The 14,484-nt window shown below is 31.4% G+C and overlaps 1 protein-coding gene across 4 annotated transcripts in view; it reads left to right on the top strand.

Moving 5' to 3' along the window:
• GLS (glutaminase) overlaps positions 1-14,484 on the top strand; it is an 80,794-nt gene that overhangs the window by 44,272 nt on the left and 22,038 nt on the right. For 2 of the 4 annotated variants that reach the window (XM_024115585.3, XM_007114606.4), the window contains 2 exons: positions 719-850; positions 1,880-1,972. In XM_024115585.3, the coding sequence (XP_023971353.1) occupies positions 719-850; positions 1,880-1,972 (225 nt within the window). Of the gene's footprint in view, positions 1-718; positions 851-1,879; positions 1,973-2,957; positions 3,640-14,484 lie in introns of those variants that run through there. The other 2 variants (XM_024115586.2, XM_024115587.3) reach the window with 2 other exon arrangements.

Consider the following 14,484-nt stretch of genomic DNA (forward strand, 5'->3'; position numbering starts at 1 on the left):
CTTAGTGTTTTGATTTTGCTTATTACGTCCCTTCCTTTGTCCCTGGTATTCCCTGTAAATTGGTAGGCCCCATTCAGGTGATTATTTTGTTTTGTTACTTTTGTGCAAGATTACTTCTAGTAAGAGGTCTGAATGGTTAGTAAGCCATTAATGAACACTGCCCTGATGACATTAATTTTGTCTTTTATCATAATTGTTGTCAAATTTTACATAATGTAAGCTTAAATGTTTTGAAGAGGATTAATTTGAATTAGTACCATCTTATCTCTATTCTTTAGAATTTCTCTGCCAGTATACAATAGAGAATCTTCTAAGAAGAGATAATTTCTCATTGTTTTAGTCATAAAATATTTTTTGAAAATCACTTCATACTTAAAAGCAATACATGTTTATTATAAAACAATAAGAAAATACAGTCAAAAAGAATAAAATAAAAATGTGCATAGCCCCACAATTTAGATGTAATCTACTTTAATTCCTTAGAGTATATCTTTCAAATTTTTTCTTATATTTAAATATATCCCAACTGTTTTATAACTCTTTTCATTTACTATATTATAAACATGTTGATAAATACATATCTACAACATTTTTAATGTTGGAATTCTGTATGGATATATATACCATAATATTTTAACCAGTTCCCTTATTGTTGGACATAACTTTTCTTATTTTAAAATGTTAACATGAATGTCCATTTTTTTCAAATTATTTTCAGGTTGGTCTTCCTGCAAAATCTGGAGTTGCTGGGGGCATTCTTTTAGTTGTCCCCAATGTCATGGGCATGATGTGCTGGTCTCCTCCCCTGGACAAGATGGGCAACAGTGTTAAGGGAATTCACTTCTGTCACGTAAGCATATTTTCTTAATGAAAGTAATGATCATATAAGTTGAGCCATCTGATGATTCTACTTTTTTACTCATTTCCAGAGTTTATTGATTGTTGGCACTCTCACTGCCAGTCTGTCAGTTACTCGGTAGCCATGGACATGTTCATAAAGGAGCTTTAAATTGCCTCCACCACACAGCTCCCATATAATCATCATCACTAATTACAAATTACACTTGTTTGATGCTCATATTTTAATTTTCATGGTTATAATTAGTTTTCAGTTTCCAAAAGCTCAGCAAAAGATATTAAACTTGGAGAAGTCATTTAAATCCCAACATAAATGAAAGATTATTATAGTTTACACTGTCATCTTTAATCTGCATGGTTGAATATCTTTATCCATAAACTACCTTTAAAAGTCCTTTTTTTTTTTTTTGAGGACATAAATACTGCAGTTTAAAATTATTACTACTCTTATAGTTAAGAGTATTCAGTATTCAGTATTTTTTGTTGTCACCCAAGTCCTGCTAATATTTTATCTTCTGATTTTTACGTTTACTACTTCCTATAGTCTGCACTAAGTATAATTTTTTCTGCAGACTTTCTCAATTAAAATTCCAATTTATTTTTCAGTTTTACATATTTTACAAAAACTAGAGAGTGACATTGGATTCCTTATAGATTAAAATAGATTATAACCAGAATATTTCTTTATATTTTTGTGCAGCTTTATAGTTATTTGACAGAAAAATTATTTCATGTGGCCTATTATTATATTGCCCATTTTACAGGAAACGGCAGTTAAACAATTTGAGTGGTGGAGCCCTAGGGTCAGGCTAGTAAGCAGTGTTTTCAAAATCTGTAACCCACGTCTTCTTATTCTGATTTCAATTCTCTTTTTGATGCATCATGCTGCTTTATTAACATGCAATGGTCCTTTCCATGAGATAGTAGTTAAGTTGGACAGTATTAGTGTAATTTATTAAAATGTGAAAAAACAATAGCCAATGACTAGACAGTTTCTTATACCTGTTTTGTTTAATTATAGGATCTTGTTTCTCTGTGTAATTTCCATAACTATGATAATTTGAGACACTTTGCAAAAAAACTTGATCCTCGAAGAGAAGGTGGTGATCAAAGGGTAAGCAAAATTCTTATTTAGATTATTATGTAATTTTTTGTAAGAGAGAGAAAATGAGGTTCACCAGTTTAAGTAAAACTTAGTTTAGTTTGTTAGTGGCCTCATATCTTTACTAATAACAAATGAGTGTAAAAAAATTGTTGACATTATCATCCTGGACCAATAGTACATAGATATTAAATATTACTGTTTTATTTAAATTGGAACTGGTTAGCCTAGGAGCAGGGGTTTCTCCCTTCCCCCATTTTTCTGCTATTTTAAGCAATATTTTTAAAAATTGATTCTGTTAAAAGAAGACAAATTGGAAAGTGCTACATGCTATAAAGAGAAAGCCTGTTTTTACTCTTAATATTTGTCAGTTATAGTCTTAAATTGAAGTTTATTTTGATGTGGATGGATATGTAAATGGGAAAGGATTATAGTATTAGTGAGAGACCTGACAAAGCTTCATAGTAAGTTTTATAGGTCACCATAGATGAAGTATTTTTCTGTAGAAATGCAATATTTAATTCAATATTCCTGACACTGTTATTTTAAGGTAATATTTGTTTATTATCACTGTGTTTGGCTTCATATTTTTGCACATATATACTCCTTTTTAAAGGAGTCAGGGCTCACATTCCAGGAACAAGATTTTTTTTTGTCTTCGTTGTTGTTCACTGCATTAAAGGACTTGTTTTGAATTTAAATTTCTTTGCATCCCAAATGGAAAATGTTTAGAGTAAAATTACCTAACTAGACTTGAAGCTAATATGTATGAAGCACTTATAATTAGAAAAAAATTTTAACACATACTAAGTAAATTTTCCTATCGTTAGTTCCAATCAAAGTAACTTCTAATAATATATGAGAATTACGCAAAGCCGACAGAATAGAAACTTCCATGGGCATCAACATGAGTAACATGGAGCAAAACATCAGATGGTGGTGGGTGAAAAATGTTAACAGATTTTAATAACATTCATTGAAAAATACCGTTTTATAGCTTGGACCTTTCTTCACTCAAGTGCACTAATAAATTATGTATGTTGCTTGAACAACTAGCATTCCTTTGGACCATTGGACTATGAAAGTCTCCAACAAGAACTTGCTTTAAAAGAGACAGTATGGAAAAAAGTGTCACCTGAGTCAAATGAGGACATCTCTACAACTGTAGTATATAGAATGGAAAGTCTGGGAGAGAAAAGCTAAAGAAATGGGTTCTAGTTTCAGAATGTTCTTCATTTAACCTTTCAAACATCTTTAGTTTTCTGGCATACTATATTTATTTGAGTTTTTTGTGTTCTCAACCTTGGGTGCTGGAGCCATAGAGTTTTTTTTCTTTTAATCTTTGTGTAAAGTTAATAGATTAAAAAGTGGATTTGTCAGTCTTTTTAAAAGTATTTATAAGTAAATAAAGCAAATTTGCTTTATTTTTTAAAAATGAAAGGAAAAATTTCTTAAAAAATTTTCTTGGTGTAATTAAAATTTTAACTATATATGCAGTCAGATAATCCCATTTTAAAATAGTAACAGAAATTTGTAATTTCTTGGTTCTGAAACCCACACACTGAACTCATAAATTTCATCCATTTTATTTTTTCTTTTCCAGTTTTAAAACTGACATGATGTCTCTAGTAGCAATAGAAAGTATTTCTGTGCTAAATACAAAAATAAGACTTAATAATAAATTCCAAATTATTTAATATAGCAGTAGATTATAAAATTAGCTTAAGATATTATGCTGTTTTTAGTAGTAGATTGGCTTTAACTTTTTTTTTTGGCTTTAAAGTTTTAAAAATTTATTTAAAATTTTATCAAACACTTTAAAATGTCTTTGCTTTTTCACTTTGCAACTCCTTTGTTCTGTCAGAATTGTCATGTACAGGAGTGTCTTATGTTATTAAAGCATTCCAGCCAAAGAATTTCAGATGTAATATGACATGTTTCATTGTTAAAAAGCTATAATGGTTACTCAGAAGGAGCAGCAGGGAGTGTCTTCAAGTGAAATGTTTACCTGAACAATTTTATTTTCGTAATATCCACGTAACTTTTTCCATGTTATATTTAAGTATGAATGGTGAATCTTGGTTTTTAGCTTTTAATAATTTCACAAATGCTAATGAATCTTTTATGATAAATTATAATAACATCTCATAAAGTTTGTTTTATTTGAATTCTTTTAGAGTATTTAGGAAATGAATTCAGTCTGAAGGTAGTTAGTATGCTACTAAAATGCCTGTTAGATCTGAATCCTTTTGTTCGGTTATATAAATGCAATATTGAGAATCAAAACTTGTTTTTAAGAAAAGGACTATAGGTTCTACACAACCTAATTTCAAATAATTCACAATGTTTAAAGTCAGTCTTGGCAAAGTGATTGTAAAATTGTGTACGACCTATTCACACTTCTTCCTTCCTCTGTGTACCTCTCTGGTTCTCCCCACAGTTCCCCCACAGCTTCAAGATTTTGGAGGGCAGGGGTGAGGTCAGAAGGAGAACTTGGTAGTTGCTTAGTATCATGGCATACATGTGGTAGGGTAAAGTCTACAAAAGTAATTGTAGTGTAGCAAAAAGTTTTTTCCTGGATGATTTAGATGCTAGTGCAAATACAGATATAGAAAGTCTTGATTATATGAGTTTGGGAACTATGATATTAGGAAAAGAAGTTCCTTTCCAAACTTGGTCAAAAGTCTTTTGGCCTAACTGAAGTATTAAACATATATTTAAATAATTATACGTTAGGTTTTAGAGGATATTACCAAGGATTTTATGGCTAATTCAGTGTTCCTCTGATGTACAGATGCAAATCCTAACTGGATGCTTCTGGTTTGGCCATTTACATGAGAATGGTGTGCCTCAAGGCCTTACCTCTGCTATACCTTTGAACAGTGTCATTCGAATTAGTTTCACAGAGCTATTGTGCTTTGGGGGAATGAATGTCTAAATTTATAGTTTGCAAAAGAGGCTTTATTTTTTTCCCCCTGTGCTCTAATTGTTACATTTTACTGTTTCATTTGGAGGTAGGTTTTACTTTATAAAGTGGAAACTTAATGTTTCATATTGTGTCCATATTTGTATAGATTTCAAAATTATGTTAATTTGTGCCACTTACTATGTTGGTAAGGCTTAAATACACACTTACCAATGGAGTAGGGTTACCTAAGCTACTTTGTTTATAGAATCTTGTTAAGGATGAGCATCCAGAAATTTTTGTAGGAAGGTATAAATGGAAGAAGAGGGAAGATACTGTGAATAGGCCCCCAAACTTTATTTAAAAAAAAAAAACAAAACGGAAAACCTTTGCCGGATTTAAAGACATTATTTTGATTCTTTCAGTATTTTAAATATCTTTTCAAATAAAGTTCTTGAAAAGTACCCAGTATTGTTGGATTTAATGTTTTATGCCATTACTGATTCTTGATATTCAAGCATTTTGAAGTTAGCATATCTGTTTTTCTTTTTTTTCCATCATTAACATTTCATTTGAAATGCATATTCTTTCTGAAATACTTTATTTTTAGCATAAATGTTGTGCATTTTATCTTAGTGTTTGGATTAAACCATTTGTGTTATTTAGCTTTCTTTTATTTGCTTTGTATATTAATGTACCTTTTATTTTCCAGTATACCTACTTTTTGTATTGTACAATAAATTTATTTTAAGCTGATTTTATTGTTTTTTTTTATGAAAGCAACTTCAGCATTTTAAGTACAATAGTTGGAATTTTAACTTTAAAAGTCATTCTTTATGAAGATATTATTAAAATGCTTTATATTTTTAGCTAATTCTGAGGCTGCTGTGAAGAGAAAGTATAGAAATACTCAAGGGCTTCATTTGATTCTTTTTTTTTTAAGGCAGTATAGCGTTGGTGGGGTTTTTTTTTTTTGCGGGGAGGACGTTTTTCTATTGGTTGTACTAGAAGTATTTGAATAAAGACTTTTCTCCCAATTTTTTTTGTTGTTTTTCCATTTGACAACTTAAAAAAAAAAAAACAAACCCACTACCCCATTTGCAGGTTCTTTCTGCTTTCTGAGGAAGAATATCAGTGATTCACTGTGTAATTGTTATTTTACCTATTGTCCAGAGTAGGAATAACATGTTGCTAAAATCAAATTAAGAGTATTACTGCTTTAGAATAGAACTGTCAGTCTCAGTAGAATGTATATTGAGTAGAATAACTGTAATATTGAAATTCACCCTAACTACTTTTTAAGGAATTTAACTTTCAGAAGAAACTTAGTATATTTCCACAGCATGATCCAAATTATAATGAGGTTACATGCATTGTAGGTCAAATACAGTACTTTAAATTTTTGTTTGATGAAATCTTCCATTCATATCCAGAGAAGACATCCCAAATATATTGTAGAAGTTTTAAAAACTCTTTGAAGGGGAAATACTGTTGTTTACAGGAATTTGTATTTATCTGTGGGCTTTTTTCATAAAGTTCTTTTGGGATTAGTAAATAGGCAGTTCCATTGTCATGGTATATTCAATATGTAAGTTTGTGATCACTTGCTATTAAAGATACATTTGGGGTTGTTTTTGTTGTTGATGTTTTTAATCCATTTGAAACAGAGAGGTAACTCAGAGCTTGATCTGACAGTGTAGTTTCATAGGCATGTATGTATGTGGAAATAACCACTGATATAGACTGATATTGTCAGTCGGTATCCTGATAATTTATATACAATGTATGTGTTTATGTGTATATCTAATAGATGTCTATCTATCTTTATATTTATCTATGTCCATTATCCATAGCCTAAAAATCAGCAGCAATTATTTTTACATAGTATGTAACTGTAAATGGTTCATCGATCTATTCCAGGTTTTGTCGTAAGAGAACTTCGAACATTTTTGCTGCCCCCAGAATTTATAAAATATTACATATTTTACTTATTCAATTTACCTTTAAAGATTTGTGGTTTCTGTTTTGCTCCCATTCACTACTAGCACTGTCAGAGCAGAATAATGATATTGTAGAACTCCACAAAAGGGAAAGCAAGAACATCAGATTTCATGTGGAAGCTGACTTTAAAGTAGTGTCCAAAATTATTATATTGAAGGATTGTATTCAACTTAAAATAATGTACTTCTTAGTTTGAACAGTTTACTTTATGGAATAGTTTTATTCTAAAAATTGTGCACAATTTTTAGTTTTAAGAGTCTTTGCTATTCATTTGTAAAAATTTGTTTTTCTCCATGATGGTCTTGAAAATGCTAGAATGCATTTTTTTTTACAGTAACATGCTTTCTGTTTAGTTCCTTCTTTACCATTTTATATTAAATATAATATTTAATTAAAAGCAGATGTTGGAGATGGGGCTTGTTATGATTCATCATGGCCCATCCCTCAGATTTTTACTCACATTTATTCAGGTTACTTTAGTCCATTCACTGTCATGGAATTCAAGGCAAAAATTATACATGAACATACATTCAAGTATATCAAATTCAACCACTTTTATTTCAGACTGTAACACAGTTAAAACATTTGTTTTCTACACTGTTTAGAAATGGAAGGATTTTAACTGGACTAGGAGAGATTCTTTTTTTCCTCTTCTCCCTCTTTCTGACCCAGTAGTAGTTTATTAATGTGAATACCATACAATGCACATTGAAGAAATTTAGAAATTACACTTAGTCTGGACTTTTTGCTTTTAAAACTACTATAAGGTCATCTAGGGCAAAAATCTATCCAATATAAAAGAGAGCTGGCAAAACTTGACTGTTTTTAGAGTCCTTAACTACTTAAATAGTAATAGAAAAGGTACTTTTGTTTTTAATTGTTAAATAGACTGATCATAAATCTTTATTTAATGAACTGATTTTATTACTGTGGTTTTAAAACATTCCTTTCTAAATTTATATTGTGAGCATACGAAAGGAAATTTATTTTAAGGTTGACTTAGTTAACCTTACCTGTTTTGTAGATTGTAGATCTGTTAGTAATTTTAATAAGTTGTAGCTATAGAGATTTTTAATATGTGTAAAATGTGTAAAACCAGCACTGATCAAAACTTTTATAATGGCTTCCTGATCCATTGACCTTTAATTAAAATGAATAGGCTACTAAGTAGCACTTAGCACGTTGCTTTTCTGGTGGTGTCCGTGGTATTTTTGGCATAAATTACAAAACACTTCTTACTGGGAACTGTTATGTTTTGGTTAAATAAAAAAGTGAACAAGTGATGATCCTTGATTCCAAGTACTTTGATGAACTCTGTAAGCAGTCCAGTATGGAGGCTCATAGAAAAGAGTAATGAAATGACAAATTCTGGCAGTTGATCTCATAACACTGTTGTTATTATTATTAGACTTCTAACTCTAAATTGCATCTACTAATTTGAAAATATTTTAGTTAAAATCTCAGTGGTAGAGAACAATTTGATATACTTATTTTTAGGCCAAAATTTAATATCTGAGGACCTGATTTTTTTGGATATAGTATTATAAAAAATAATGATTTTTATTTCATCAAGTATTTACCTTGCTGAAATGTTTTCAGTCCTAATGTATCAGATGATTAAAATTATCTATTTGGAGGGCTTAGCTTTTAAAAGGAAAAATTCTTACCTGAGACAGTTTTAAATGTCTGTTTCATATTATATTTCTGGTGATTTTTTGTTTATATAATGAAAATCTCTTTGGCCTAGCAATTCCACTTGGAACCCTTAGTTATAATTTTAATTCATATCCTGTAAACAGTTGAAGAATTTGTTTTATTTTTAAAACAGTTCATGCTTTCTAGATCTTTGATGTTCTTTCATTTACCGTAATCTTGTAATTTATTAGAATCACATGGTTGAGCTGGAAAGTAATCTTAAAGGTTATCTGATGCAAACTCCCATTCCTCCCAGCCCTCTTTTCCAGGTAGCACCTTGCTTTCTCAATTAATGTATTTACTTTTATTTTCTCTTTTTCGATGGGGTTGGTTTATTTTATGTTTTTTGGGACAGTTATTTGTTGGTTTATTTTTATTGAGAAGCATAACTAGCCGTACTGGTTAATATGACTGTAAGTTATTTGGCAAACTGATTGTCCCATCAGTGTTTATTAAAACTACTTAATTGTATTTTTCTAGTATATAGTTACATGCCATGTTTATAAAGACTAGTAAAGTTAGAAGTGAATGTCACAATTATACAGTAGTTCTAAAAATAAAACATTACCCCAGAACCTTTGAAAGAAAGTAAAGAGTAGTAGAAATGTGACTAAAAATAAATGTTGCACCCCTGGCTTTTTAAATTAAATTCCTTTGGGATTAGGCTAAATATATAAGTAAAAAGATTTTAAGTAACCAAAAGATTATTGGAGTTCTAAACAAATGTTTTCTTAAAAAAAAAAAATTTTTTTTTTTTCTTTTCAGGTTAGCTTTTCCCAGCACATTGTTTTTATTTTAGATGTTTGGATCTTTGAGTGGCTTCAGAATAAGGCTCTCTATTTGTCTATTACTCTATTGTGTGTCTTGTCCTTAGCATCCATCTTTTTCATAGTTCTGGGATTTTTATTTTTTATTCATGAAGTAAATGTATATTTCTGTTCTTGAAATGCACTAATTTTTAAAAGACTTAGTTGACTTAAATGTTAAATATTATTACTCTTTAAAAAAAGTACCAGTTTCTTCTCAAAATTTAAACTTGCCTAGGAAGCTCTTCTCTCCACAAGTTTGTGTAGGTGAGAACCTGAACTTTTAAGTGACTGGCTCTTGTTCAAATAAGCTCTGCTTGCTTTCACCTTGTATCTATTAAAATTAAAATGATGCTGAAATATTATCATCAGTTATGCAAATATAACTATTCATGTTTGGGCCATTCCATTGTAAGATCCAAATTAAAATCATGATCTTCAGCCTCTTGTTAAACTTTTCCTTAGCTTAGAATTATTAGTTTTCATTATTTTGTGTATGCCTTTCACGAATCATCGCTAAGGATCATTACAATTCGTCCTTTGAGGGGATAACATAAAACTTAAGTCTTGTTTCCATTTAAAAGAGATTAATGATGTGATATAAATTATTTATTGAACTCAATCCAAGGTCTATTTTTTGTTCTTTCTCATAGTCTCTCAAAATTAAAGATCCTAATTGAAAAACTCAAAATCTGTTAATCAAGTATTCTTTCTTTTTCATCCTTTCCTATCATAATTTTTGGCTGAAAATGAGGTAACTTTAAAAATTATATCAAAGTTGCTCATAAAATGGGTTTTCATTTTCAAATCTTCCATTGCTGTTATGTTCATTTCCAAATCTTTTAATGTTGTTGACATTTGCCACTCTACTTTTATTTAAAATATATTTTTTTAATCCATAAGTGTTAAAGTGTAAACCTTTTTTCAATATGATATAGCTTATTGTTGGTAATTTATTTTACAATCAACTTTGAATACATGCATCTGTGGGTCCAGGTCTATGCGCAAGATTTATAACTTAAAGAAATGAACTAAATAATATTGTTTCTACTTTGAATTGAAATGAATAAATGTTACATTTTCTGCACAATGGAACTTCATTGACATCCTTTGAAGTTGCAGGACAAGTGATTTTGTTAAAATTCTTGTGGTGACTAATACTATTAACCCTCTTTAATCATACCAATAAAATATTTCTGCCTTAATGTTTCGTCTTTTTACCCAAAAGAGAAACTTTAGAGAATGGTTTTCGGGAGGAGGGAAGTAGAGCTTAACTTTCTATTACCTGTTTGTGAAGTGTTTCAACTAAAATATGCTGTTAAAACAGTCATTGTATGACATTTTTTCTTTTTCACGTAAAGGAGAAACAAAGGAGAAAAAACTAATTGCTGTGGTTTTAGCCAAGTAATAAAAACTGGAGAAGCTTTAATTTTTATTTTGTCTCTGTTGTGCAATTTTATTTTACATCCACCATATATGTCTGCCACAGAACCATCACTGTTGTTTGGTATCCCTTACATGTTGGGCTGTGTCATGTAATGATCTACTTACTGGCATGTTAGTACATTTACCTTGTACATATGAGGCTTTTGGATAGAGAGCTGCTGCTGTTTGCATGTTGTGTTTTACAGTTTTTGCTTTGCGAAAGTTCTTATTCATTGCCATTGCGAGGTTTAGAATTTTGCGTTAGTTAAGAATTTGGGATCTTCTGCAGAAGTTTTTAATAGATTGAAACTTTTGGTTTATCTAGTATTTTTTGGGCTTATATAGCATCAATGAGTGCTGGCAGTTGGGCATAGGATCTGAGTGGGTAGCCTGATGTGATATACTGTGGGCATGAATTTCTGAGTTTTGTTTTGCTTTTCTTTTTTTTTTTTTCTATTTACACACACACACACACACACACACACACACACACACACACACACACACACAGTGTTCGGGAAGTATGTTAGGTGTTGGAGATGCTGCTCTAAGAGGCAAGGTTCCTCCCCCTGTGATGGTTACAATCTGTAGACAGGGAGGCTGCCTCAATTCTCTAACTCTAGGATTGACGGGGCTGAGTTTTCTGTGCCGTATACCAGCAAGCACATTAAATAACACTGGCATCTAAACATCCTTGGGACTCCTAGATAAAATTTCAATTTCATCAATTGTATATTTGGCTCACTTAATTCCACTCAGCTAGAGGTTCAGAAATATGCCATTCTTTAGTATTATATTGGCACAAATTTGTTACCCTGTGCCAACTCAATACGGTAAATCAGTGAGTTACTTTTTTTCATTTCTTATCTAGAAAACTTTAGAATATAAAGCTTGAAAAAAATGCCAGGTGTTTGATAACTGACTAAGCAATCCCTGGAAGGTTGAAGGGATAAAATGAAGGGTGGTAACCAAAAAGTCTTTAAATATGTACCAAGAGAAAAAATAATAGCCAACGTTTTTATGTCACTGTCAGCTTTTCTTCAGTAAGTAAAAATAATAGACACTGACTTGTCTGTAGATGTGCATAATGCCAAATGAGTTTGACATAAGTTTTAAGGCTCAAGTCTAATATTGATAGATACAGGAAATTTTGTACAGTGACTCAATCTACCACTGATTTTTCACTATAATTCTTAAAATCTCAAAGAAATATTTCCAATTTGGTAAGTTAATAAAATTCACCCTTCAAATCCTGACATTTATTTAAAGTACAATTATCTGTTCACCCACTCCTACCAAATAGATGACTAAATATAAGCCTAAGAGTCTGTAAACACATGAATTTTTTTTAAGCTCCCTTTAAAACCATCTCATTAAGCTGCATGTTGACTGTAAATATTCAGCAGAAAGGAGAAGAGAGAAAGGACTGGTTCAGACTATGAAGTAATAATGTGCCACCCTCCTGATTAGAAAACTACAATTAGCTGTCTTCATTAAGTATTTGCTGGCTGCTGGACCAAATGCACAAAAACAAACAGGTTTTACAGGACTTGGGGCCAAATCCAGTGACCGTGTTGTAATTTATTTTGCCCTAAACAACTTCCTTTGTAGAGATGCAAGGAAAAGGGAGGAAGGCAGTACTACTAGAGAAGTTAAAAAGTGCTTTACAAATAACGTGCAAAATAGGTGCAAAAGTTTATTCATTTGTTCATTTCCCTTTATGCAGCAATTTGGAGCACCTACTACAAGACAGGAACTGCTCTATGTTCTGGGCAACATCACATGAGACATGATCTCATAGACCATAAATACCAGGAGTCAATACAGAAAATAACAGCCTAGATAAGTAACTACATAAGATAATTTCAAATAGTGTTATATCTACAAAAAATGAACTTATGTCACTGTTCTATCTTAATAATTTTGAAACCTCAAACTTTGTTAAGCAGACACCCCCAAAAAAGGCTAACTTAGGCACTTCAGTCTGTATCATTACATAGTTAATTGTCGAACCAAGAAAAATCCTTCTTTAGCTGGATTCTTGGAGTTAATGGCCACCTGGACCACTTGACAGAATAGTGTTTATCTTTTTGGAATGTTAAAATTACAAATATTTTTAAGTATAGGAAACAATAAAGAACTTTAAGAACTGATACTGGTGATAATAGCCCATTTGCAAAGTTTCTACCTGATTCTGAGTAAGCTCTTCAATGCTCTAGAAGTCGGTTTGGGGGCTCTTCACCCATTTTCCCCACCCTCCACTCCCACCTCTTACAGCCACCAATCTGTCCTCTGTATCTATGAGCTTGTTTTTTTGTTTTTAGGTTCCAAGTATGAGAGAGATCATATAGTATTTGTCTTTCTCTGTGTGCCTTCATGTAGTACAATGCCCTTGAAGTCCATCCATGTCTTAAATGGCAAGATTTCTTTCTTTTATATGGCTCAATAATATTCCTGTGTGTGTGTCTCACAACTTTTTATCTGCTCATCCATTGATGGACACTTTGTTTCTGTATGTTGACTATTATAAATAATGCTGCAGTGAAAATGGGAGTGCATATGTCTTTTCAAGTTAGTGTTTTCATTTTCTTCAGTAAATGCCCAGAAATGGAATTGCTGGATCATATGGTAGTTCTGTTTTTAATTTTTTGAGTAACCTCCGTACTGTTTTCCATAGTGCTGCACCAATTTACACTCCTACCAACAGTGTACAAGGGTTCCCTTTTCTCTGCATCCTCGCCAACACCTGTTGTTTCTAGTCTTTTTGATAGTAACCATTCTAACAGGTGCGATATCTCACTGTGGTTTTGATTTGCATTTCCCCGATAATGATGTAGAGCATATTTTCATGTACCTGTTGGCCGTCTGAATGTCTTTGGAAAAATGTCTTTAGATCTCATTCTTTAATTGGACTATTTTTTGTGTTGCTGAGTTGTATGAATTCTTTACATATTTTGGATATTAGCCCCTTATCAGACATGATTTGCAAATATTTTCTCCCATTAAATAGGTTGCCTTTTCATTTTGTTGATGGTTTCCTTTGCTGTGTAGAAGCTTTTTAGTTTGATATAGTCCTGCTTGTTTATTTTTGCTTTTGGTGTCAGATTCAAAAATATCATCACAAGACCTGTGTCAGGGAGCTTACTGCTTATGTTTTTTCTAGGAGTTTTATGATTTTAGGTCTTAGGTTCAAGTTTTTTAATCCATTTTTAGTTAATTTTTGTGTATGGTGTGTATGATAGTGGTCCAGTGTCATTCTTTTGCATGTGGCTGTCCAGTTTCCCCAACACTGTTTATTGAAGAGACTGTCCTTTCTCCATTGTATATATTTGGTTCCTTTGTTGTAAATTAATTGACCATATATGTTTGCGTTTATATCTGGGTTCTGTTCTGGTCCATTGATCTCTGTATCTGTTTTTATGCCAATACCATCTGTTTTAATTACTGTAGCTTTGTAATAGGATTTGACATCAGGGAGTGTGATGCCTCCAGTGTTGTTTTTCTTAAGATTGCTGTGGTTATTTGGGGTCTTTTGTGGTTCTGTACAAATTTTAGATTTTTTTTTCTATTTCTGTGAAAAATACCATTGTAGTTTTTATAGGGATTGCATTGAATCTGTATATTTATTTGGGCAGTATGGACATTTTAACAGTATTCCAGTTCATGAACACAGAATATTTTTTTGTTTATTT

This window comes from Physeter macrocephalus, chromosome 2 (genome assembly GCF_002837175.3).
Source record: "Physeter macrocephalus isolate SW-GA chromosome 2, ASM283717v5, whole genome shotgun sequence".
NCBI lineage: Eukaryota > Metazoa > Chordata > Mammalia > Artiodactyla > Physeteridae > Physeter > Physeter macrocephalus.